At 35.7% G+C, this 27,187-nt stretch overlaps 1 protein-coding gene across 2 annotated transcripts in view; it reads left to right on the top strand.

Moving 5' to 3' along the window:
• The window catches only part of LOC136033942 (endoplasmic reticulum resident protein 44-like), a 50,134-nt gene extending 29,141 nt beyond the window's left edge, over positions 1-20,993 (top strand). Inside the window, exons 5-8 of one of the 2 annotated variants that reach the window (XM_065714963.1) lie at positions 2,760-2,875; positions 11,724-11,818; positions 16,162-16,362; positions 19,197-20,993. In XM_065714963.1, coding sequence (XP_065571035.1) covers positions 2,760-2,875; positions 11,724-11,818; positions 16,162-16,362; positions 19,197-19,576 — 792 coding nt within the window. In that variant the 3' untranslated portion in view covers positions 19,577-20,993. The remainder of the gene's footprint in view (positions 1-2,759; positions 2,876-11,723; positions 11,819-16,161; positions 16,363-19,196) is intronic. The other variant, XM_065714964.1, reaches the window with a different exon arrangement.
• The last annotated feature ends 6,194 nt before the right edge of the window (positions 20,994-27,187 follow it).

Raw genomic sequence — 27,187 nt, 5'->3', positions numbered from 1 at the left:
AATTTGGCCTATTTACTGTACATTTCAATGACCATGGATTTTGATAGGTCGAACTGATAGGTCCAACTTTTGTTCTTAAAACACACATTTCATCTCTGGAACACGTATTGCATTATTTTTTTAGAGTAAACACAGGTCAAAATATACATCAACTGGTCAGAGGTACACCATAGATCATGTACCTTTGGCCACTTTGTGTTGTAATTTTGACTACTTTCATAAATAAGTACAAAAATAAACAGGAACAAATTTACTACTTGTTCTCCAGCAAGTATCAACTATTCTAGATTAAATATTGACAAATCAATTTCAAATCACAGATATTCCATTTGACAAGCAGTCCCACGGGTTTTCACTAGAATTGGAAGTTCGAATATTAAATCTGATTGATCAATGTAACATGCCTTTTGATCTAAAGGAGTCAGTATCACCTAGTTCCTTGTGATATTTAGTTTTGTAAATTACTTTGATTAAGTCTCTTACTTCTGCAAAAAAAATTACACTCCTTTTGCCAGCCAACTTTACAACACCAAAAGTGCTTTTAAAAATTCTATTTCTTTAAAAAAAATTTTGATCTTCCAAATTTGTGTCATATTCTTCATTATCATCCATCAGCAAATCAGTATTTGCGTCAGAATCACATGTTGAATCAACCTGAAGTAACTACCTGACTCACTTTTCTTTTTCGTCTTCTGCTTATCAATTTCTTCTGCTTAGTATATCAATCAACTTCCCGCTAGGTAGCAGGCTACTAAACAAAATTCCTATTATCGGGTACACTCGCTAAAAAAGTTGCAGACCCCCCAGGTACAATAATTTAAACTTTTTTTTCTTAGCTCAATGTGTTCGGAATTAAACGGGCTTTCTTTTTTAATATGAAAAAAAATACTTCATCTTGAACAAATTTCGAGTTTTTAGCCTTTCTGTTAGAAATTTGATGACAAAAATCTGATTTTTTTTTAAACTGCAGTAAAAATGTACTATTTTTTTATATTTTTTTACAAAAAAAAATCATATTGATGTAGCTCCAAGTCTCTCCTTTCTATCGATGCAAGAGTACGCTGGATTTGACCAATCTTATCTGTAAAAAAAAAATTAGAATCGTCGAACCCCATTATAGGCCAAATCTGGTATTTTTCGCCTATATATCAGAAACGCCCCAACGGCGAACATGTGCCCTACGATATTCGTTTTCAGCATGGTCGACTACCATGGGATTCACCCTTAACATTTTTGTACCTTCCGGCATGGGTACTAATCGAAATAAGCGAGATACAGAATCTGGCGCTCTGACTAGAAGCAATACTTTTATTATTATAATTATTTAGGATACAGTCTTAGTGTAGGTAGGTTAGGTGCGTTAGGTGCTACTAACTACTTAGTTAGGTAGGTTAGGTGCGTTATAAATATAAAAAAAGAAAGTGCACTATAAAAGGTAAAATCTTTAAAAAAGAAAGAGATTTCAAAACATAATTAAAATGTACATGTAAGCTCTTTTGTGTCTCTTAGTTTCCAGCTCCAAATACTTGAAAAGGTCACCGACACAGTTCCAAAAAGGAATGTTTTGTTACTCTTTTTTATGTACTTGACTAATAGTTTCAGTTCTTATCCATCGTAGTTGCAGCAGTAGCTGCAACCTAGCAAAGAGCCCAACATAGCCCAAAGTAGCCGAAATACCAAAAAACGGGATTTAAAGAATTGTCTTGTGACCAATACTTCCCGTAATAACACTCTTTATAAACCAGTAATTACACTCAGATTCAGCTGAATAATAATTTTAATTACGCAAAACAAAAAATTTCGAGACATTAGAAAAAAGCCTGAAACCCTTCTAAAATGAAGTCTTATGGAAATTGGAAGCACGTTGTTGAACTGACCATTGAAGAACCGTCCCCTACCTAAGTGAACAAGGAAAATTACACTTTTAACATTTTTGTTCAACGTTTTTTAATGCATTTTACGTTAAATTACATATTTTACGTTTTGTATTTGTAATATTGGTTTGTCTCCTTTTCTCTTCTTTATTTTCGCCAAGGGTTTTGAACCTTAAAATAGTTGATTCCTGGTCGGGCCCTCTTTAATTTTTGAATGTTACCGACCCCCAAAGTTTCAGGTGCAAAACTCAGACGTTTTTTCTATAATATTGTTGTTTAATTGATTTAATTTTTGGGCTATTTTTGTTGCTGCATTGCTTGGGTCAACGAAGTCAACGATATTTTGAGGTAAGAACCGAAAGGAAAATGATGTGCAAACTGCATATAGATGCCATTAGTTTTTGATAATCCTAAGATGGATGAAAAAAGCAAAGAGAAATTGGCATATGCTTCTTGTGTTTGTGAGGTTGTGATTGTGCTTCGTAGCCGTCGTCTGTAAATCAGGAAGGCTCTTCTCTCGAACTTTTTGATTCTCATTTTTGGGCCAGCCCTGCTTCGGTCTTCTTTTTCTGAAAGTATTGGTATTCATCTTGGGTCTTAGGTTAGGACTTCTGCTTTACCATATGAACTTGTGGCACTCATGGTGCTACATTTTTAACTGGAGTGGCATTTTGTCGGTTGGAGTGGAAGTCTCCATGACTCCTAAGTCCAATGGGGTATATTTCTGACATCGATTTCCAGATATTAAGTTCTGATGACACCTTTAGGAGTAGATTAGTGCCAACATTAATTCTAGCTTCGCAGTTCTGCGATATTTCTGTTTATTTATATTTAAACCTCTCTGAAATCTGATAATCAAATGATTACAAAATTGAATTATTTTAGTCAACGAAGAGGTATGTTCTTGGATATTTCGAGGACAAGAATTCATCGCATTATGAAAACTATAGAAAAGTATCATCGGTTCTGAAGGATGATTGTATCTTCTTAGCTGGATATGGGTATGTAAATTTTTTTTGCCTTCATTTTCTCCTATTCTTTCCTGCAGTTACTGTGACCATATATGTGTCACCTAAATTTATCCAAACCTCTTTCCAAAAAAAGTGTAGCCACTTCAAAACGCGAAATGAAACCATAGGAAACTTTTGCCTGTAATAGGAAAAACACAAATCATAAAAATTAGAAGGTTCTTTCTTTTTCATAGAAGACTCGTACCAATTGCTACCGCTACTACTAACAACTCATTGTAGCACCAAGCCACTTGGGGCTAACATAGCTGCGCACGCTCATCCTCCGCCCTCAGTCTTTCAAAGCACCCACGTTTCAGAACAATGCTCGGCCACTCTAAACTTTTTTCAGCTCTGAAAAAACCATTGGCATTGGCCACTCTGTTCTTTACATCTTCACTGTATCCATTATGTAAATTCTCTGGCGATGGCGGTGTATGTGGTAGAGTCGAATCATTACCGCTACTGGCCCCGCTAGAGTACAGTAACGAGATCGGGTGGTCTCAAGGCTCTATAAGCTCTTCTGCACTGATATTGCTCTCACAAAATTTACATTTTGAGGAAGCGAAGAATTGGCTTCTGGCATATACAATGATGCCAGACGACAAAAAAAAATTGACTGAGCGAGCCTTTTAACCTCCAGGGATGAAAATAAATCCACGCTTGAATTGAAACACGACTTGCCCTAGGGCATAACTTAGGATTATTCGTGACCGAAAATACAAGTGTTCGCGATCGATGCCAACGGAAAATGAAATTTGGATACATAGTTCAAGGAATAAGGTTTGGATAAAATAGAGAATGAAGTATAAGAATGGCGAATGGGGTTACTGGATAAAAGTTTGGGTTATCACCACTGGCCCACCAGCTGTGTGTTGAGGAAACCGGCTATTATTTATGGCTCTCCGAAGGTACTTCGGAGACTCCTTAGTTATCTTTGGAGACATCTTAGGACTCCTTAGGGCTGATAGGACCAGTTCCAGATTCCTTCCCAAGCCTTTCCAATCTAACCCGAAATTCGATACCTCCCAACCTTTTTACGACCCTTTGTAATTCATCCAATTCTATCTTTTGATCCTATCTGGTTTTCTCCTATAGGTCCTGGACCTCTTTGTCTCCCCTAAGCTAAATTTTTTTTCAGAATTTGGACATGCCGTCAGCATTCCCATTATTTGTCTCCGGTCTTGATTTTATTTTGAAGTCGTATTCTTGTAGGCACAGGGCTCACTGTTCCGGTCGTTGGTTATCTGGTTTTATTATATTTAGACATCTTAATGTAAGTAAAAGTAAGTAAGTAAGACGGCACTAGAGCCTTATGGTCCAAATCGGTGGTCCTGATCTCCGTTTCATGGCCCTTCAGCCAGGAAGCACAATAGGAGGCTGGGGACCAACCATCCTGTGCTTTCATAGACCCTTCCTGCTTACCTTCCCCAAATTTCTCTAGGCACCTATTTAGACCTGGGTCGATTCTGGCTGAGCTTACAGAGTAATGCCACTGACCCCCGTCCCAAACTAAATTACTGGTCACAACTGGGATTGAACCCGTGCCCCTTGGACAAAGAATTCCAACACAAGCGCGTCAACCACTCAGCCAAGACGGCTAGCCATCTTAGTGGGTTTTGATCCGTCATGATCTTAAATATCAGTTCATACACATAATAGTCAAGTTTTTTGACCGTATATACTATTTTAAGACATTTTTTTTAAATATACTTTAATTGTATTCTGATTTCGATAATTTTCTGCATGTAAATATGATTGGATGCTCCCCATCACTATATTCTTGGGATAACACTGCCCCAGTCCGTAATCTGAGCTGTCAATGAAAAGTCCGGATTTCTCAGTATTCTTTCGCTACAAATTGTATTCTTAAGTGTATCAAATGCATTTTTTTTTTCCAATCCTGTCCATTTCTGGGGTTCTAAGACACCCTTTTTTGTTAGATCCGTTAAAAGTTTAGCTATCGCTGCAAAGTTTGGGGTAATTTTTGATAATATCTTGCCAGTCCTAAAAACGACAGAACTTCTTTCTTTGTTTTTGGGTCCGCTGCGTTTCTAATTTTTTTCAGTTTTTTCCGTTGATGGGGCAATAACATCGTTCCCAATTTTTTGGACAAGTCACTCTTTTTGTCACTGTACCAATCTCAATTGTTTAGATTTAAAGTCAATCCTGCCGTGCTAAGTCTCACTTGTCTCATGTGAATTTTATGTCCGTTAAAGGAGTCTGAAAAAACTATAATATCATCCAGGTATGCTCTTGTATATAGTAACGATTTTAAGATGCAATCTACTAGTCTTTGGAAAGTTGCTGGGACCCATTTAAGTCCAAAAGGCATGTACCTAAACGGGTCTAACCAAAACGATGTAATGAAAGCAGTTTTTTCTGAATCTTCTGAATGCAATTTCACTTGCCAATACCCTCCTCATAAGTCTAAAATTGATATAAGTGTTGTGGAGCCTAGTGACCTCAAAACTTTGTTCACTCTCAGTATTGGACACGCGTCTAATCTGAAAATGGCAGTCAGCTTTCTGGAGCCATCGAATGGAGCCATCAAATGGAGCCATCCTTTTACGGGACTAATACGACCGGTGCTGCATACTCTGAGTTTGATGGATCTGTGACCCCTAAATGAAGCATTCCTACTATTTCTTTTTTCCATTTCCTGCCGTTTAGCTTCTGGTATACGATAAGCGTATTGTTTTATTGGTTTTTTTCTTTTACCGGTATTTTATCTACCACCTCCTCTATTTTTCAGATTCGGTCTGTTAATACATTCGCAAACTCCATGAATAACTTAGTTAATTGGTATTTTTGAGCCTGGCTCAGATTAATCTGCAACGAAATTCTTTCAATGGTATTTATATGTGTTTCAGCTTGGTCCCGAGGACCGCTTTCGTCGTCGTTTTCTGAGGTTGAAATCATGAGGCAGTGCATCTGCAAATCTTTTTGGCTGAAATTTTCTTTCTCATTATTCAATTTCTTTATTATAAAATTCACATGATCGCATCTCCTCCTTTTTTCTCTTCCCGTCTAATTCTATCACATAATTTACATCGTTTGATTTCTTCTAACCTTAAATGCTTCGTTCCATCTTACTTCCAATTTATTAATGCCGCCCGGTAACAATGTGAGGACTTCATCTCCTTCTGTGGATTCGCGCATCCTGGTTAATATTCTCACTCTTCTTACTTGGCAAGCTAATGATATTAATTATTTTTTTCCGTAGCGATAGCAAGTGTGTTATCACTGTTTCTACGCCTTTCTCATTCTCTTTCCATGATTCCTTTAGTATATCTACTCCTCTAGGATATCCTCTAGTACTCCTCTAAGATTTTCCTCGTATAATAATTCGAATGGTGAAAAACTTGTGGCCGGGTGTGGGATTTCTGCATGTGCAAAAAGGAGATAAGGAAGCATTTTGTCCCCCAGATTTACATCATAGCTTGCAAAACATCGCATTGTACTAATTAGAGTTCCTTTAAATCTTTCTGTCACTCCATTTGTCTAATGATGGAATGGAGTAGTGAATACTTGCTTAAAATCCTGAATTTCTTATAATTTTCGAATATATATTTTGATATAAAATTGGTTTTATTATCTGTCAAGATTTCCTTTGGAATTCCGTGACTTGAGACATATTCTACTAATGCTTCCGCATTTTTTGGTGTTTTTACAGTTCGCATTGGGACCGTTTCTGGTTATCTTGTGGCCATATCGTTATTACTTTCGATAATAATACGATTTGTGTTTTCCCTACCACAGTCAATACTGTAATTAGCAATACTTTGGTTGTAAGTATTTTAGAGTTCTTAGTAGAACCATGTTAACACAGCAAAGCAATTCGTTTCAGTTTTCTAGTTTTTTTAAACAAGGATTTTGTGTTAATCTAAGCTTAGAAAAAGGCAAAAAGTGAGCCATTATGCCACTTAAAAGTGGCATATCCATAATCAGGATTATAATTTTGCCGTTTAAGTAACAAACTAGGTCATGAAAATGCTGTACTCGCAATTTGGATCTTGAGTTTCTAACTAATATTGTGAATTTGACAACTTCACTCCGAAAGAATAACTATATATTTTTTTTATTTTTTTTAGTTCATTTCGAAAATGTACTAAAAAGCAAAGTTTAATTATTAATTTTTCTTAGGATTTGCGAATATAAGTGAAAAGAAGAATGCAAAACGAATTGGGCTTTTACATAACGTAAATACCAAATTGACCTGACTTATAAGTGCATAATTGAAAAAAATTGTGAGTCGAGGAAAAAGAGGTCGAAAAAATTATAGTTTTCCAGGTCGTTACCTGAGTTTAAACATTTCGTGTGTTTACAGTTTGCAGTTTGACAATCCTTTGACAACTTCTTTTTTCCACTGATATTTTTGAATCGTGTTCCAAGGGTCTGGTTTGTCACTGGAAAAAAAACTCCTATATCACGTGCTGCCATAGCAACAATACTAGCTTACCCCAATGTTGTTTCACTCAGCCAGGTTTCCTTGCGCAGGTTTTTCTGTTCTTTTATATATTTAGCTGTCATTACAAATGAAATGACTTAATGCTTTCGAATAGCCTCAGTGCGTTTCATCGCCCAAGTTGAACTGAAGGATCCAGTTTTAACGGTGCAAGGATGATGACGTTCGACTTCTCTGTAACCTCTTTATGTGTCATGGTACAAATTAAATTTTTTTCATCCTTTTATAATGTTTAATTGCCATATTGAAGTATGGAAGCCGCGCTACATTTGAGTAACTTCGGTCTATTTTAGTCGACAGGTTACACTTAATTATCCTGTTTTAATGTTCAGCTAAAGTGATGACAGTGGTCAAGTAGGGTTCTGAAGTATGGGCACTCCGAAAGACAGAAGAGGATTTATTAGATGTTTTCCAGAGGGATTTTCTACTAATTGTTTTGGGTACTCATGTAAATATCCTTATTTCAAACAGTAAGCTGTACGAAAACGGTGGTTCTATCCTGCCTTCTAGAGATATAATTAGAGAAGAAAAATTGTGATGGCTATGAACCGTTCTGCAGATGAAGTACGATAGATTATCAAAGATCGTCCTTTTCGGGCAACCATCTAGGGCCAAACGAAAAGCAGTTCTTCCCGAAATTGGGTAGGAGGAGGTCGTATGGAAGGATTTAGTTGAAACTGGACCCTCTTTGAAGGGTGTAAAGAGGGAGACTTTAAATGAATTGAGATGGAGAAGGAGCGTGTGTAGCTGTGTTGGCCTCAGGCGAATTGGTGCTGCAGTGAGTTATTTGTAGTAATGGTAGTATAGTGGTAACAATCTCTCCTTCTTTGTGAAAGAAATCGATTTAACCCCATTATGTGACAACGCTGCAAATTATTTAACGTAGCCATGAAACACGGCTACGTGAAACATGGCTAACATGAAAATGAATCGAATAGACCGCATAAGAGAATAAAACTTCTGTTTATGAGTTTATGACCATTCCTAATTGTGTACTTTCATTTTTGGTATAATACCGAAATGACACCAAACATTCAATTTTGTGATTAGATTGATTTTTACTTTAGTGCTTTCAAAGCAACTATAATAAAAGTGGTAAGTTGAGAGTATCAGCTTTCAAATGAGCCCTCTCTCTAAAATGTCTCCAGTCGCCTGCTAGCGCAAAAAAAAATGTGATTCGTAATATCTCAATACTACCGAAGCTAAAATAGGATCTTCTTCGATTCTTCAACTGGAGGGGTATAAACCTGAATCTAAAGGTTTTCAGGCGTCAGAATTTCAGTGGCGTACTTTTCATTTCGATTTGCTGCCGTTTTCACGGGGTTCTCTAACGTTTTTTCAATTTGTCAATAATTTTTTTTTTTCTTCACTACTATTTACTTGTAAGTCTAAAATGGATTATCATAACCATTCCTGGATCAGGGTGAAACGATGATTGTGTTGCTTTTGAAAATTAAACATATTTTTTTTGGCTGTAATGTGGTGTGGAGGGGGTTGTGTTTATTAGTTGTATGCTTTCGCACATACCATGATAGGGAAATTATTTGTAAGAAATCTTTTACGCTTTGAGATGTGTGTAACATTTCAAACTTGGGTTGCAAAAAAAAACTTATTGTTTGATGCTCAAAAAGACAAAACTGAAAAGCATAAAATGTTAACGCCACTCACAGTGCATTGCTAGCTGGTAAAACGCGAAAAAGTTCAATCGCGCTTCAATTAAGTTAAAATGCGATTGAATAAATTTTAATAACTGTGCATAAACTTCGATTCATGTAAAATAAAAAAACTGAACTGAAAATAAAAGATTAACGTATTGCCAAAATAAAAACAAAAAAAAATGAGGTAACAATCCAGAAATTACTTGTGTTCATTTTTGGCAAAAATTAAACTTTCGTCTTCGATTCAATGTAAATTAGGCGTAAAGAAGAAATAAATAAAATACGGGCAAATGATTCTTTTATTTAAATAATATTTGTACCAAAATAGTTTTTTAGGATATATTTTGCTGGGCAACGCTAGATGACGTTTTTTAGGGGGGAATTTGACTTCTTTTTTTTTCGGTCTCCCGTACTCTTTGTACGGGAACAAAGTTTCCTTTGTTTTCAGTCTCCCGTACTCTTCGTCGTGGCCGAAACTAAATGGTCTACGTAAAATTTTTCATAATTTTAGAGAATGATAAAAAGTTTTGAGGCTTTCTGTTGAAACTTTTTTTAATTTATAAAGAAAATTACTTGTCGCTTAGTATGATTCTGTCAGTGGATAAAGATTCGCAAGATGGCTTTTATAAGGACAGCAAGAGACTATTTACGAAATTGTCAGATACTGCTTTGGGTTTTTAACCTTATAGAATGTATAACCAAACATTCTATCAAAGAGTCACATTTTTTTTAAATCTTAAGCTGGTATAAGCTAATATTTGCTCAGGAGTAACAGCTAATCATAAATCTTGATTAGGAAAGCTATTTTATGTTAATATTTTTACAGTTCCAAATTAACAGTTTATAATATCAACCTGTCGCATCTCTTTGTAATGTGTTTTAGTTTAGTGGGGAACGTTCTGAAATCTCCGGAACATGTAATGCGGTCCTTTTGGTAAATCTATCGGTAATTCTAAGGGTGTCTAGTGAATGCCTGCTCACACGTGTTCTAGTTATAGATCGATTTTTACCTATTACCACTTACCCTCACGACTGACTGGCGGTAGACTATGACTGGTAGATAACGATTATGCCTTGACATTGATGTCTAGCGAAGCATGTATGTGAATTGGTCTTTAGGTAACCGGTATTTTGTTTTTGTATTATATATCTCGTTTTACCACCATATGATAATTTGAAATCCGCAAGGGCAATCCCATTCATGTGCTTATGTTTCACGTACATATGTAACGTACGTTTCTCAAGTGAGAGACGTATGAAATCGTTAGACTGCCTTTTTTTGCTACAAAGCTCGACACATTCTTTCCTGGACTCATTATTTCCTGCGTTTACGACGTGTTTGTAATGCCCCGTGTTCTTGCACGGATTCCTTTTTGGAAGATATTTTCTGATTAGAAGGTTGTCCTTTCTTTATTTTTTTTGGCATGTAAAGTTTCTGCTTTGTGTGCCCTTATGGATTAATAATAAATGTTTCATAATGTGGAATACCCGAACCCCTTAATCACAGCTAAGAGTCGTCTAGCAGAGTGGTAAGTGTCTGGGACCTCATCCAAAGGTATTGCGATCGGATTCCACCTTACCCTCCCCTCCCCACGCCTGTAAAGATCTGACAAATTCTACTCTGTGGTAGCACAGTCGGGTTGATGTTCTGTTTGGCAATATGGGGCCCAGGGTTTAATTTTCGTTGGTGCAAGATAGGTGACAGACTTGCTATCTATCCCTGTAAAAAAAGAGCCAGCAACTGAAATGTCAATTTGACTTTATATGCGCCGTTAACGGCTCTGGAGGACCTAAATTGTTGACTTGTGGCTGATCTGTGTCATGGTCGTTTTCCTTCAGTTTAAACACGTTGAACACCGTTTATCCATTTACAGTTCAGCAGATTAGTTATTCTTGCATCACATTCTTTAAGCTTTTTGTTTTTTGTTGTTTTTTGTGTGTATGTGTGTACTCTATTTCACACAGCTGTGTGTTCTTTTAGGCATATATTGCCTAAAAATATTGAAAATAATATAAAAATATTTAGGCATATATTACCGTCAATATATTGACGTCAATTACAGGCTTTTGTGGCATGATGAGTAGCATTAATGTTTTAACCGAGCCGGTCGAATTTTATTTTGAATTTCAAAAGCTTACTTCATGTTTATCAGAAATTTAAAGTCTGACAAAACTTAATTTTTTCTGTCAGGGGCAAGCACCTTATAGTCATAAACTATGTATTATTATCCCCTTCAATCAAGATCCTCGCGTTGTCCTACCTCTTTATGATTGATACTCCTATACGCACATACGTTTTGTTCTGGGCCGGGAAATAACCACCAGGCACAGTATGTAAAAGTTTTTTCAGCCCATTCAGCCTTATAAAGAATTTTGGTGATGGTCTAGTTCAACCAAGATCACATCCGGGGGGTAGGGGGTTTGAACCCCTCCCCCCCCCCCCCGCCGAAACCCACCCCCTCCCAAAAAATAGTATTTGTGAACCCCTTCTTACTCTCTCCAATAAAATTCTTTTGTAAACCCCACCCCTCGAAAAAATTCTGGAAATGTCCCTGGCTCCAGCAAACTACTTTGGCCGTTTATTTTCGAAAAATGGCACTTGTATAGACAATTCATGTTCATTTAATTTATCAATCAGATATATTTTATGTGATATCGGAATACTTTATTTTATAATATATACTTTAATGTTAGAAAAATAATGCTTCTTTTCAAGGGAAACTGTTCGTATGATGCATCCACCTGGTTCGGACATAATTAGCTTTCGCCCTGCCAAAGCTCGCTCTACAGAAGATGATGAAACTTTTATGGGTATGAATATACGCATTCTTTATTATATTTACACCTTCTTTTCGTATATTACATATTTTCTTACATTTACACATTCTTTTTCTATTAAAATGAGTACCAGCGGACAGAACGTCGTTCGGTGAAGTGAACTTTCGACATGAAACCTATGTCCGGTGTGTTCGCCCCCTCCTCCCACTGCAAATTCCCTACCATCGGAAATTTAATCCCCCCTATACCCTGATTCACACAGGGAAAACCTTTTTTGTAATTATTCTAGATTTAGTTGTATTGAAATTCATTTTATTTTTATTTTTCAGTTCATTTATTCAGTTCGTGAATTGGTACCTTTGAACTATACAAAGGAAAAAAATTACTTTACTGAAAATCAAGCCCAAATACCAATATTTTTAGTTGAATATTCTGCTAAGACCACTTTCACAGTTCAATCGGCCTGTTCTGTCAACCTGCAAGGTTTGATTGACCTCTAAGGCGGCTGATCAATTAAGCAATCGTTCCATGCGAATTTGATACAAATAGGAGATCAGATAAACTATTTGCCCGAAAACCATTTGCCAATGTTTTATCAAAGGAAGGTTCAGCAGGGTAATTTAAATCAGGTGGATTATGAGGCAAGAGGAAACTGCCCCCTCCAGACCCAAGTTTCCCCCCCCCTAGCCCTCAGTTTGCCCCCCCCCCTTAATTGAAATTTAGTTTCTGCGAAAAAGCTTGTCAAAACTAATATAAGCCTGCATAATTCAATTATCCAGACCAATACGTCAGTTTTTTCACTGTCATTTTCACTTGATTTGGGAAAATTAGCTCCAAATTTGCCCCTCCCCCCAGAATTTTGACAAAATTACGCCACTTGGTGGATTAAAGTGTGATGGAAGATACATTACCGGGCTGATACTCCCTTTGGATGCAGCTTAGCAAACGATTTTTAACTGTTCCAGAAATTCCAAAATGTGAGATACTATCTTTAGACCAACAGTGATGATTTGAATTTAGCTTGTTTTTTGTTTTTTTCTGAGTTTTCACCCACGTTTCCTTTTTTGGAATTTGGCGCCTGCAAAGACCAGAAACTGCCCAATGGCATATGGGGAATGGGGGTCTTTTTTCTTTAAAAATTTAATTCCCAATTTTTCCTTTTTTAAAGATACATATTTATGGTTTTGTAAGTTTTTGTTTGGCCAATTCAAATCATCAGATTTCATTTTTCACTGTCCTTGGTACTTCTGCTGTAAAGTATATTTTTACTGCTGTTAGTTAGTAGGTGTCTGTCTTGTGAAAATGTGCTTAAGAACTGAGGTTTTATTTTAAGCTGTATCTACCTTCAAGATCCAAGAGTAGTAGTATCCAGTTTGAACCTCCGCCCCTGAAATTTGTGCCCGGCTCGTACAAAAGTAACAAAAATACATATACAAAAATAAATGATTTTTCTTAGTTTTTGTGAACAACCAGTTAAGCAGAAGGTATGATAAGTTGAATTTTGGCGTGATTTCCTCTTATTTTGTAAGTAAATTGAAATAATAATTGTAAGTATAATTAAAATATATTATTAAAATATTATAATTAAAAATATAATATAATTAAAAATAATTGTAAGTATAAGAAAATATTGCAAATAATTGAAGTATTGCTTTTGAATAAGGAAGGAAAAATAATTATTGAAATAAGAAAATCTTACATTAACATATTATGAATAAGCTTGATTTGGCTGAGAGGATGGATTTTCAAACTATGTTGCCTTTTAATGTTATATTAATCTAAAAACTTTTTCCACCAGACAGGTTTTTCAAAGAAAAGTAAAATGTTCCATTAAGCCGAGAATGAGCAAAGATTAATACAAATAATCTTCCAAGCGTAAGACTATCACAAATCACTATCAATAAATTAATGAAACTCAAAACGAACAGCATAAAAATAAATGGTCGAGTCAAATTCAAAACGAGCAAAAATTAGCATGATTAGGAATGATAACTCCTATGCCTTCTCAAGAGCAGAACATAATTTGCGCTTTACTGAAAAAACAAAAAACAAATGACGGTGGATTGTTTGCTCAATTGACATATACTGACATTTCTTCCATAAGGTTTTGATATTTTTCATTTATGAAAGTAAGAAAGGTGAAAACATTTTAAACGTATTTTGTTTTCAGATTATTTTGACTTTACTTCTACTCATTCTTGACTTGGGGTACTTTACTTTTCTTTGAAAAACTTGTCTTGTGGAAAAAGTTTTTAGAATTACTTTCTGTTCATTTTTTATTGACATAGTCTTTTTCATGGAAAAATAATATTGTATTTTTTTTTCAGTTTTCTTCTATAATAATCCATCGTATGGGTTACTATTTGTATGTATGATTTGAAAAATAAACCTTAATATCATTCCCAAAAGATTCTACCTATGCTCTTTGACAACCTCGATATATTTACACTCTTTTGTTTATTCAAATTGTAAGAGCGGAAGTAGTAATAGTAGTATCCCAAAAAGTTTCTACTTAATACCCCCGATTGTTCTTGATATATTGCTAAGGTGTCTTATTGGCAACCATAAACACAATACCTTTTGATTTTTTTTAAAGCAATATTTAGTTTTAAAGCATAATGGGCGAATTGCATAATTGTTGGGGGATGACATGGCTAATATCCCTAAAGACAAAGTTGTTGGACCGTACTACTATGCTGAACAAACTGGCTGTCTCGAAATTTTGACTGGATTCCCAATCTCTTGTTACTCCTAAAAAGAGCACCAGACACTCGTGCTGTATTTGTAGTACAAGGGGGATGACTTCCCCCTTCTTATGTTTAATAAAAATATTTTAAACAAGTAAAAATAAAGTGAAACGTTTTAAATCTATTTTGTTTTTCAGTAAAGTGTAAGTTATGTTTTGGTTTTGAGAAGGCATGGGGATTGTCAGCCCTACTCGTGTTAATTTTTGCTCGTTTTGAGTTTGACTCGGCTATTTGTTGTATGATTTTAAATAAACAAAATACGTTTAAAATGTTTTAACTTTTTGAACTTGAAAAAGTTAAAAATTATTAAAACTTTAAGGAATATATACGAGAATGTGCATACTAAACAGGCAATCCACAGCCTTTTTTTTTTTTTTTTTTTTTTTTTTTTTTTTTTTTTTTTTTTTTTTTTTTTTTTTTTTTTTTTTTTCAGTAAAGTGCAACTTATGTTCTGGTCTTGAGAAGGTATGGGGGTTATCAAAGATATATACCTTATATTTATACTTTATACTTTATATGCCCCTAGGGCCTAACTTACCTTTCCCTCAGGGCTGTTGGTAGGGGTTTGTCATCCTCAAAGACATAATTTCCGGACCTTTCAATTAGTCTTATCATAAAATTTTTATTGGGTGTGTTTGGAGAAAGGGTGGGAATGGGAGGCGGGTTAGTTGCCCTCCAATAACTTTTGATTATTAAAAAGTGCACTGGCTTTTTCAATTTCCAATTGAATGAGCTGTTTTCGAAGCTTCTACGACAACAAATGGCCATCTCGAAATTTCTATTAGATGTATTTTGGGAAAATACAAGGTGTGTGGGGGGTATCCACCCTTTGATCACTCTGAATCTTAAAAAGGTCACTAAAGCATCTGATTTCCAATCAAATGAGCCCATTCCGGAGTTTTTACGCTCACCTTTTGTATGTATACCTTATGTACCCTCAGAGCATAATTTATAACCCTTGCCCTGAGGGCTGTGAGAGGATTGTCATTCTTAAAGACATAATTTCCGGATCTTTCAATTACGTTGAACAAAATAAATATCTCAAAATTTTGATTGGATGTGTTTGGGGAAATGGTGAGCACGGGCGAGAGTTAGGAGCCCTCCTATCATTTTTACTATTAAATAGGGCACTAGCCCTTTCTATTTTCAATCGATTGAGCTCTTTTGGAAGTTTTTACGACAACAAATGGCTATCTCAAAATTTCTGCCAGATGCATTTCGGGAAAATACGAGGTGTTTAAAAAGGGCATAACTTATAACCCTTGCCCTCAGGGCTGTGGGGGGTTGTCATCTTCAGAGACATAACTTCCGGATCTTTCAACTACGTTGAACAAAAAGGCTATCTCAACATTATGATTGAATGTGTTTAGGGAAATGGTGGGCGTGAGAGGGGGGTAATCGCTTTCGACTATTAACAAGGACACTAGTCCTTTCAATTTCCAATCGAATGAGCCGTTTTTGAATTTTTACGGCAACTCCTTCAATACGAAGTGCCCTAGTCTAAAAAAAAATTAATAAATAAATAAATAATGCATTTTTCCCACAATTTACTTAGGCAACGCTAATGCGCTGCCTATGATAACGTGTTTTGAATTATTGCAGCCAATTGGTTCAGCTTTTCTTTTGCAGGGAACGTGGAAAGTCTAGATGAGTTGACCACATGGGCAAAAGAGAGGTGTGTCCCTATGGTTAGAGAGATCACTTTTGAAAATGCTGAAGAACTCACTGAAGAAGGACTTCCGTTCCTAATCCTTTTTCATGATCCAGATGACAATGAGAGCGTGAAAAAATACTATGAAGTTATCCAAAATGAATTACTTGAAGATAAGCGTAAGTCTTGACATAAATGGAAAGTTTTTTAGTCAGTTTTTAGTGAACAAAATTAGCTTTATAAAATTAGTTTACGATTAGCTTAAATTAATTAAATTAGCTTATGTTTAGCTTATAATTATTTTAATTAAACTAATAGATTACCTTTAAACTAATTAAATTTGCTTACGTTTAGCGTACAATCGTTTAATTAAAGTCAACTAATTAATTACTCTTAAAATGATTAAATTAGCTACATTTACCTTAAGTTAATTCAATTTAATTACCCTTAAACGAGGTAAACTAGCTTACATTTAGCTTAAATTAATTTGATTAAATAAAAATAATCAATTATCCTTAAACTAATGCTTAGGATGAGCTTAAATTAGTGTGATGAATTAAATAATTACCTTTAAATTACTAAAAAATCAGCTTGTGTTTAGTTTAAATTAATTTAATTAAAGTCAACTAGTTAATTAACCTTAAAGTGATTGAATAAGCTCATGTTTAGCTTAAATTTATTTAACCAAATTAAACTAATTAATTACTATTGTAGTACTGTTTACGACAAACTTATGTTAGTTTTATAATTAATTACCTCTGATATGATTAGCTTACGTTTAGCTTAAATTACTTGGTTAAAATCGACTAATTAATTACCCTTAAAATAATTAAGTCCGCTTATGTTTAGCTTAAATTAATTTAATTGGATTTAACTAATCAAATTAGCTTATATTTAAGCCTAAATTAGCTTGATTAAATTAAATTAATTAATGACCGTTAAACTAATAAAATTAGCATACGATGAGCTTAAAAATCTCCACAAAGCCTGACGGATGAAAGGCATCCAAAAGAAAAAAATTTGTCAGGACTGGAGAAAAAATTTTGTGTACCTTTACCCCTTTCACAATACTATAAGCCTACTTGGGGTAGTGATGGCAACCTTGTTGTGGCACCCTTGCGAGCAGTAGGGTCCTACTACTCCCAATTTCAGTCACGATCAGTTACCGCCCATCTTGTCCATGTCTCATCATGAGGGAGGCTATTCTGTAGAATACGCTGCCAAGATTGGATGGACTGAAGCCAGTAAGTGCTGCCAAACTCATGCCCAGGGAGGGAGGCGGGCTGGACATCTGTTGTGCAATAAAATCCCCTTGAGGAGCAATTTGATTTGAAGCCTATTGGTTTGAGGATCCATTACTGCATCCCCTGATGGCCGGCAAGTGATGGTTGATCTTTCCTCTGTTTTGAGGAACAAGCGATGTCTATCTAAGATGGCCTGAAGTTAGGGCTCTGAGAATGGTGGAAAACAAAGGTTGACACCTTGTCACCATCCAGGAAGGTACTTCTACATTAGGGGAAAAAGGGATAGATAAGCCCTATGTCGAAATGCGATGCCCGATGGGGTACTAATACCCAATGGCTAGCTGTGCTTTTTTTTAGTGTAGACACGAAGGACTTTTATGGCCTTAGCCCCGAATCAGTTTGGGGGCTCATTTATATTAACAATATTAAGTCTCCATACCCATATCTCTTCCTTATCCCCCCAGAAACCTATCAAACCACGTATGAAATTTGGGACCTTGATCTTGATTCAAAATCTTGAATGGGTTGAAGCTGCTTGCCATCAGGCAAAAAAAAGCACTTACTCTCTCCTGGTCATTCAAAAACCATAAAGTTAATAGAAAATCGACAGATTAACTTATAATAGACATGATACAGATTTTGTCTGCTTATCTCCCATGCCGCCAGGTATGGGAGATAAGCTATGTTTTAAGAGCCATCTCTATGTTTTAAATGTTATATTACATTTCCTTGGAGGCTCCGCCACTTTGCCAACCATAGAAGGCTCTTTTCTCAAATGTGTATCGCAATAATTTCCCTATAATATTGGGACTTTGTTTAGGTAATAGCTTATCCGTTGCGCATTACCATGATATCAAAAGAAAGGATAATTGAAGGAAAATCCCCCCTTCCACCTCTCAAAAGTTCTCCTTGCGGAAATTTCCTCCTCTGCGGAAAATTCTTCCTGTGGAGAATTTATATCTTGTTGAGGCTTGTAATGAGGCCAAATTCTAGCTAAGCATTTAGCTAGCATGCATCTGTTCCAGAATTTGTGTTGTTAATCAGACCGACTTATCCACCAAATGCCGTTTCTCAAAAGAGCTTGAGCGAAAGAGAGTTTTTATCCATGCCGATACTTTCTGAACAGATTATTTATGGCCCAGGTCTTTTGTAGAAAAATCCATGACACAAACGAAGGAAAAAGTCCAATCTATGGGATCCACATTTCTCAAGAGATTTCTAGAACCTGACATATTAGTTTGTCTCCTAATATGTCTCTTCACTGTGCTGTCCTTGCGACGATGCCTGTAAGTACTGCTGCTCCGGAGAGAAGCTCCTCCATTCTAAGAAGTTTTAGAATCTCGCTTAGAAATTCAACAGGGCAAGAGAGGCCAAGTCACATACATTTTTCCGAGCCGATTACTGAAAATGTAGTGAGGGAGGCGATTCCCCCTCCTCCCTATTCCTGGGTAGAAAATTTTGCCGTCTTTGTGTGCATTGCCTATATATGTTTGAAGTATTCCTATGGGATGCATTAAAGTAGTCTTAAGAAAGGCTTAGACTTCAGAGTAGAAAGTAGTGCATGTGTATGTCTTTCACGTTACTTCACTTTAGACTACGTCGAAAAATGTGCATCAAACAAATAATCTTGAGCAACTTCCCGGAAACCTATTATTAAAAGTTAATAGCAGTGTTTAGACCAATATTCTGTTTTCTTCATTATTGAAAAGAAATAACAGTGTTTAGATTTATATAATTCAACCTACATTCAGTCTCTTCTTCTTTTTTAGAAAATGTAAATTTCTTGACGGCAGATGGCAACACTTTCGCCCACCCCTTACAGCATTTGGGCAAAAGCAAAAAGGATCTCCCTCTGATTGCGATTGATAGCTTTCGCCACATGTACCTATTCCCTGATTACAAGGACATTTTTGTTAAGGGAAAACTAAAAGCCTTCTTACAAGACCTTTACTCTGGGAAACTTCACAGGGAATTTCACTATGGACCTGATCCTTCAAGTTCTGAGCAGCCTTTAATTGATGGTAAGGTGCCAGAGACATCTAGTTCAAGAAAACCTGCCAAGGAAAAGACAACACCTCCAGAAAGTACGTTTAAGAAGTTGGCGCCATCTAAGAATCGCTATACACTTTTAGACAAAGATGAACTGTGATTTATAGGTCGTTTAAGTTTTGGCACTATTATAATGTTGGGCTCAGACGAGTACCATAAATAAGCTAATATCAATATTTTTTCGGTAGGGTCAAACCCAGTGTGGATTCAGATAAAAAATCACGAGCCAACATTAACTGAAGGAAAAAAGAAAAAAGTAGACTTACAGTTGAAGATAGTTTAAGTCAAGGATACCAATTAGGAAGGAGGGGGGATTGCTACATCTCCTAGAATTTGAAAAGAGCCTGTTTTTAGTATTTTTGTTAAAAGAAAAACTAAAAATGCCCACTCTTCCTTGATTAAAAAATATTTTTATATTGATTTAAAAAAAAACGAAAAATAATTTTTTCTAGTTATCTTCTCAAAGTCTGGGTGTTCCCTATATATATAATAGAATTACTTTTTACTGAACTTCTCTAGTTTGAACCAAAATAAACATCGTTTTTGGGCAATATTTTTCAATAATATTAAGGGCTGAGCTATTTCAAGGCTTTAGCTAAACGTTCAGATATTTGTGGTATAATCACCACTTCAATTATATTATTATTTTATATTATTATTGTATTATAATGGTTTATTTAAATTTATTGGTTTTTATTATACCCTTTATCATTGTTTTATTTATATTACTTACATTATAGAATTTAGCAAACAAATATTGAGAAAACTGGTATAATTTTTTAAAACGAAGCAGCGGGCCAGAAAAGGAGCAAACTTCATAATAAAGAAATCCGAATATTTCGACTTTATGTCCAGAAGCCTGTATCAATGGAAGGAAAATCAATTAAGCTAAATTAAACACAACATATAAAGGAAACAAAACTATAGTATAATAATTATAGTTTCATAATTTTTATATTTCAAATAAATAGTTTAAAAAATTCAACATATATACAATTTTTATGTAACAAATTATAAATTATGGTTAATCACTTATTTATAAACAATAAGTTGTAATAAAACCTCTAGATGGAGGTTGCTAAGTAGTAGCTATTTTCAGTTTTGAATTCAATTTTTTTTTTTCTAGCTTACAACAACTACAATACACTAATAGCACATTCCTTGTTATTATGTAGAAGAATGCTAGGTTGTATTTTGTAAAGTTTCTATTTGGTTATCTCAACCAAAATGTTGGCCTATAATTATTTATTGCACTCGTTTGAGCCCTGCCTAAAAGTCTGTTTTGACTTTTACTAATTTATTTGCTGATGACATCATTTATTTGTGAATGATTTCATTTCTAAGCTTATGATGCCACTATAAGCTGTCTTTGTGTTTTAGGGTGTTGGAGAAATTTGTGTTTGGTTATTTTTTTTTAAACAAAGTTGCATTGTTTCGTTTATGGAAAAAAATAACATCTGAGGTTTGATTACCCGTATCTGTAGCTAAATTCGTAATTAAATGATTTGATAAAAATATCCATTGTTTTTCTTCGCCAGACTTTATCTGATACCCAGAAAGTTGTATTTTTTTTATTAAAATTATTTTGTCTTTTACTATTATTACTATTGTAATTATTAATCGATTTACCCCAAGTAGTGGCAGTAGTAAGGCGGGACTGGATCATTATGGTCCACACCGAAGGTACTTATCTCCGTTTCGTGGCCTTTCAGCTAGGGCGCTCAGTGGGGGTTGGGAGCTAATTATCCCGAGTTTTCGTACATCCTTCCTGCTTATTTTCCCCCAAAATTCTCTAGGTACCCATTTGGATCTGGGTTGACTCTGGCTGAGCTTACAGCCACACCACAGACAAATAACTTGCTACACCTGGGATCGAACCCATGCCCCATTGTCAAAGAGTTCTCAGAACTAGCGCGCCAACCACTTAGCCAGGGCGGCCTTATCGCTAATATTATTGATTTTTTTAAGGATGTTCACACCTCTCGTAATAAGAAAGTTTAAAAAGATGATACTTAAGCAAGAACCAATATCAAACATGTACAATTTCAAATTATGAAAGCACATATAGCTTTATGATATAGGTTTTGAATAATTTGTAATTAATTTTATTGAGAAATTGAAAATTAAATCTATTAAAAATATAAAGTTTATTTTGTTAAAATGAAACAAGATCTACTGTATTTGACCTTCTTCGTTTGCTGTAAATTGAACCTAATTTTTTAAACCAAAACTGTTTAGATTACGAATGAACGAAATTTATGTTTTTTACAATGCGTGATATGAGAATTTAAACAGGCGGTAGATCTAAAACTAAATCAAAACAAACTATATGTATCCAGTTTTCAAAGGGGTATCTGTGCAATACCCCTAGAAAAACTCTGCTGGACCTTCAGGGTATTTGGAGATCGTATAAATTCCTCCAATTTGTTTTGATGAATTTATTGGAATATAAATTCTAACCTTTTGATAAATTCCTCAAAGGCTACGGGATCCATAATATTTTCTAACAGTCCTAGCAAAAATCAATCACCAACTTGGTATTTTTTATTCACTGTATTAATACGCAGGTGATCTGCAGGGTCTTACCCCTGCGCTTAGCGACTAGTAACGCATAGCTTCAAAGCAAAAAAGTATTAGTTTGTAAATCAATGCAAATAAAGATATCAAAAATACAACCAGAACCATAAAAATGTGTCTGATTTAAAATATTTAAAGCTAACAAGTAAATTAAGTCTTTTCTTTGAATTGTTTCTGAGAATCTCCAATCGTTTACATTTTGTCAGTTTTGAAAATATTCTTCTCGTTGGATCAAGGCTTTCCATAGGATCTCTTGTGAAGGTGATTAACAATCTGGAATCAATAGTTCATGAACCATATAGTTCATGTTCATAGTTCATGTATCCAAGAAACAATTTTAAAAGATAAGATTGAAATACAACGTTCAAGCAATTCAAAATTTCGCAATAAAAGTAAACCCAGGCATTCATATTATACGTCTTAAGCTGGTCGACGAAATAATCACGAGGAGATTTATCTGCTCCCTTCTGGTCAGATTTGGTTTTAGTGTGTGAGGGAGGGGGCATTTGCCCCGGGCGCAGAAATTTCAAGGGCGCAAAATCTTAAATAAATAATTAAACGGTTATATTTTTTTTTTATTTTTAAACTTTATTTTTATTAAAATAAAGCAGAGGGCATACTTAATAAATGAAAATATTTAAAAGATTGTTTATAAATGAAAATATTGTGAGAGACAGGGTGGCGCTAATCAAGATTTTGCCCCGGACGCAGGAGAGGACAGAACCGCAACTGCTTCTGGTTGTCTCATCATCAATAGGAGCTGATAGATTCTGAACAAGCATTTCCAAGTTTTTAGGACACTGATTCTTCCTAATATAATGGTGGGATGTAGAATAAAATGCTCTTAGGTATAAACAAAAATACACATACTGGCAGTATGTTATATCTTTTTGTTTCTTCTTTTTTCTTGTATGATCTAACACCGACGCCAAACCATTATAACGCCTAACGCCGTGCAAAACCAACGCCAACTGCTTTTTCAAATCTATCGGTAAACATAAAACGTAAAGGTAAACGTAAAACGTGAACGGTAAACGTGAAATGAATCCAATAATAAGTTGTATGGTATTTTTTTTTATTTTTCAAATGATAGGGGGGGAAATATAGTGATAAAGGCCTATTATTAGTGTATATGCAACAAGGGTGAATGCTGTGAATCTCTGATGGAGTTTGAAGATGACGTTATCAATCGTGACTCAAGCTTGTTTGAATAGATTAGCTTCATAAAAATATTTGCTCCTGTAGTGGTGCAGTGGGTTTGATCTTAGTCAAACCCACAAGTTCTGTATTTTGGTAATACGGGACTCAAAGATGGAACCTTACTGTAGCAGCAAACTCCAGGGGCTCCACAGAGACCTTAATAGTTAACAAGCGTGGTTAACCGATTAAAATATCTGCTTCTATTCTTAATGCTCCTAAATTATGCAGGTTGTCTAATCGTCATCAACCAACTCCAGAAAGCGTTATTTGGTTTTGTAAATTTAAAATGTGTTTCAACGGATTATTTTACCTACCACTTATAATTTGAGTCGCAATTTTTTTGTACTAAGCGTCAAAGTTTTATGAAGTTAAGCAGGATTTAGTACCAAAAGTAAAAAAAAAAACTTCAAAAAACGGGCTAGTGAGAAAAAATTGTCATTTGCAGCTGATTCACGAATGGTGTAACTATTATCCTGGTTAAACTTAATAGTCAAATGTTATTTTGAAAACTAATCAATGGGAATTTCAGAAAATAGCCTGAAACCCCTTAATATGATATTGGATCGAAATAAAAGGTACACCATTCGAAATTCCATTTCCGAAAACCCAGACTGGAAACTTACAGCCCGCTGGCTTGGACAACAAAGAAAAACTTTTTTAGCATTATAGTAATGACGTGTCCTCTTTTTTTCCCTTCTTCATTAGTTGAGATGACTTCACGTTTCAAGTTAGGAGATCGTATCATCTCAGATGTTGATTTCGCTGACGACCTGGGCATCCTAGCGGACTCCATGGACTAGTTGCTGGAAGCGCTTCTAATTTTTTGAGAAGAGACTTCCAATCTAGAATTGCAGATAAACTGGAGCAAATAGATCTTCTCCTGATGTCAGTTCTCCATTCAGCCTGGATCGAACAACTAGCATAGAAGTTGTCCAAAGGTTGACCTACCTGAGATCCATTATTTCTTCAGAAATTGCTCGCCTCTCCCCGAGTTGCAAGCCATATTATCTAAAGCGTCTTCTGCTATGGGCTGGTTGAACTGTCAACTTTGGCGAAAACCGAATATTAATTGTTCATTAGTTGTTCTCTGTTTTTTCAAAAGTTCTTTAAAAACCCTTACAAAAACTACTTTACCAGTTTCTAGAAAAAAAAAGGATTTTTAATAGTCGTCAGTTCGTGGTATCCTTAAGCTTATTCGACATCAGAGCGCTTGACTCGGGTCTTCTGCCAGCTGCTATATTGATTGACATCAAGAAAGCATCTGATCGTATGGATCATACAATCTTACTTGGAAAGCTGCAACATATTGGAGTGAGAGGGATAGCCCTTCGATGGTTTGAATCTTACCTTCAAAATAGGTGCATCTACATTGGTGACGACCCGAAGAACGACACTACTGTGAAATTTAGCGTGCGCCAAGGATCCATTCCCGGTCCTCTTTTGTTTTTAGTTTTGTTTTTTAGTTTATTTAACCCGAATCACGACGATCCAAAATGCTGTAACGTATGCTTTGATAAAACATCTGAGGACATTATTAACGAGCAAGATCAACTTATAGCATTCGCTGACGACACTACAATGACCGGCTGCGGACTCGATATGCCTTCACTCCAGCGGAAGCTTGAAAACATCATAGAAGGGACCTATCTGTGGATGGATGCCAACAAACTTGTCATCAATGTCGAAAAATATTGCATCTTATTATTTTCTAGGGTAGGAACCCTTCACCCGGAAATAATAGGAATTGTGACGTCTCGTGGGAAGGTTCAACGACCGAAAAATGGATGTGCAAAACATTTAGGAATAATAGTAGATGAAAACCTTTCTTTCCTTCCTCATATCCATAGTGTAGAATTAAAGCTCTCAAGGAATCTGGGTATTATGAAGAAACTGAAACACACATTCCCACGTAAAACCCTTACCCTTCTCTACAATGCACTCATCAAACCCCACTTACAGCATTGCGCAATGGTATGGCAGTCGACGTTCAAATCACATCTGAAGAAACTGGATTTTATCCATAGGAATGCCTTGAAGGTCACCAAACACACAGAAGATTATCTCTCGCTGAAATCGCTGTTTGAACTTTTCTGCTTGGTTTTTGCTTTCAGATTCTTCTCCGGCTTGCTTCCACCGCCTTTTAGGAATCTATTCCGTTTAGTATCCGAACAGCATCTTCCAATTACAAGACTATCTGCACAGATCCCTCAACAGTGAGGTCGGATTTTTCGCCTAACATCGTCTGTGCTAAGGTTTACAATACCCTACCGCTTGAACTGAGAGGTAGGAGCTCTCTTGGTTCTTCCAGAAAGAGAATAAAAAATTATCTTGTTTTGAATTAGTTTAATTTGAATAAAGAATCCAAATAGAAAAGTGATTTTGGCCATTATTGAGTTTTTTGTGGGGGGATTGGAGTGGTTTGCTCCTGGATGAAAAGGTGGGGACTTGTAAGGATGGTTTTGTTGGTAGGGGCCATGGTTGTATCGAGAAGTGAAAGGAGATCTATAGTTCGTATTTATTTTTGAGCGTGATAAGGGACTCAGCATGCATTTTTTTGCATAGAGATGAGAGATTATATATGTTATGACTGTTATAATTTTTTGTAATAAACCCGAATGAACTGAATTGAACTAAACTGCGAATATTTGACGCCATCGTCGGTTCTGTGATGCTTTAAGGAGCTGAGACTTGGCAAGCATCAGCTGCAACCCTAAAGGCCATCGTTGTATTCCGAACACTCGAAGAGCCTGAGAAGGATAGAAGGTCTATGTTGTTTCGATTTTGTGAGTAACGAGAAGCTACTGCATCTCACTAAGCAGTTCCGGTTTTCTACCCAAGCAGCTGAGCGTACCCTAAGATGGTTTGGACCCCTACTTCGAATGCCCCCGCACCTAACTGCAAAGACGATCTTCGACTTTGACACCATTAAATCCGGTTGGAAGCGACAGGGAAAAAGATGGTTCGACAGCCTATCGTAGTTCTTAGCAATGGCAAACATTAGACCAAGTGAAGCGTAAACCCTAGTAACGAACTGAAGTGGATGCAGGAGGCAGGCGTCACTCTACGCCAAGCAGCACCCGGCAGGAGACCTAAGCTAAGTATGTTCACTGCTAGTAGGGTACTTAAACACTACCCCAGTGCTCATTTTGAGAAAAATTAGTATATCTATGTGGTTTTGTAAGCACTAAAACATAATGTTAAAAATAAAATATAATTTTTGGCAAAAAAAAACATCATCTTCAGATTCAAGATGATTTAAGACACGTATCTTTAAACAAAATATGACATAACACACGTATCTCGTTGGGAAAAGACGATATAATCCACATATCTTTTGAAAAGTCGCTTTTCTCTGTCTAGTCATAAGGTAGCTAACTTCTGTACAACCAGAAAGGCTATGGCAACCTCCTCCACTAGACAGAACCAGAAGACGAAGTGACTGAATTGGAGCAATTGATTGAAAATCTTAAGCTAACATCCTCTTACATAATGATTGGCTGTGTCTGTAAGCTTCAGCCATAGATAAAACCCTTATATACTCGTTTGGCATTTGAGCTATGAACATCTATATGATTTTAAGCCAGATTAACTTTTGAATGTATTATAGTGGAATGCAGTGACCGTCAGTGATTATAAAATTGTTCGCAATTAGTGAAATAACTCATTGTTATTTATGGACTATATTAATATTGCATACTTTTTACTTAGTCACATAAGGTGCTGTATTATCTTTAGTTCATCTATCGAAATTGTCTGGTGGCGTGCTGGTTTTTAATCTCCTCCTCGAAGAATTGCTGTGGTATTTCTATTTATTTATTCACTTAGATTTTCCAATATTTTAATCCTACAGCGTCATCCATAGACTGAATTCCTAGAGGGCATTGATAGTGAGAGAGCAATTAAGGTGCATCGGCAGTACTCTGTGGGTTTCTCA

The sequence above is a fragment of the Artemia franciscana genome, chromosome 12 (genome assembly GCF_032884065.1).
Source record: "Artemia franciscana chromosome 12, ASM3288406v1, whole genome shotgun sequence".
In the NCBI taxonomy this organism is placed as follows: Eukaryota; Metazoa; Arthropoda; class Branchiopoda; order Anostraca; family Artemiidae; genus Artemia; species Artemia franciscana.
Note: the sequence above shows the minus strand (reverse complement) of the source record. Positions and strands in the feature narration are given on the sequence as shown.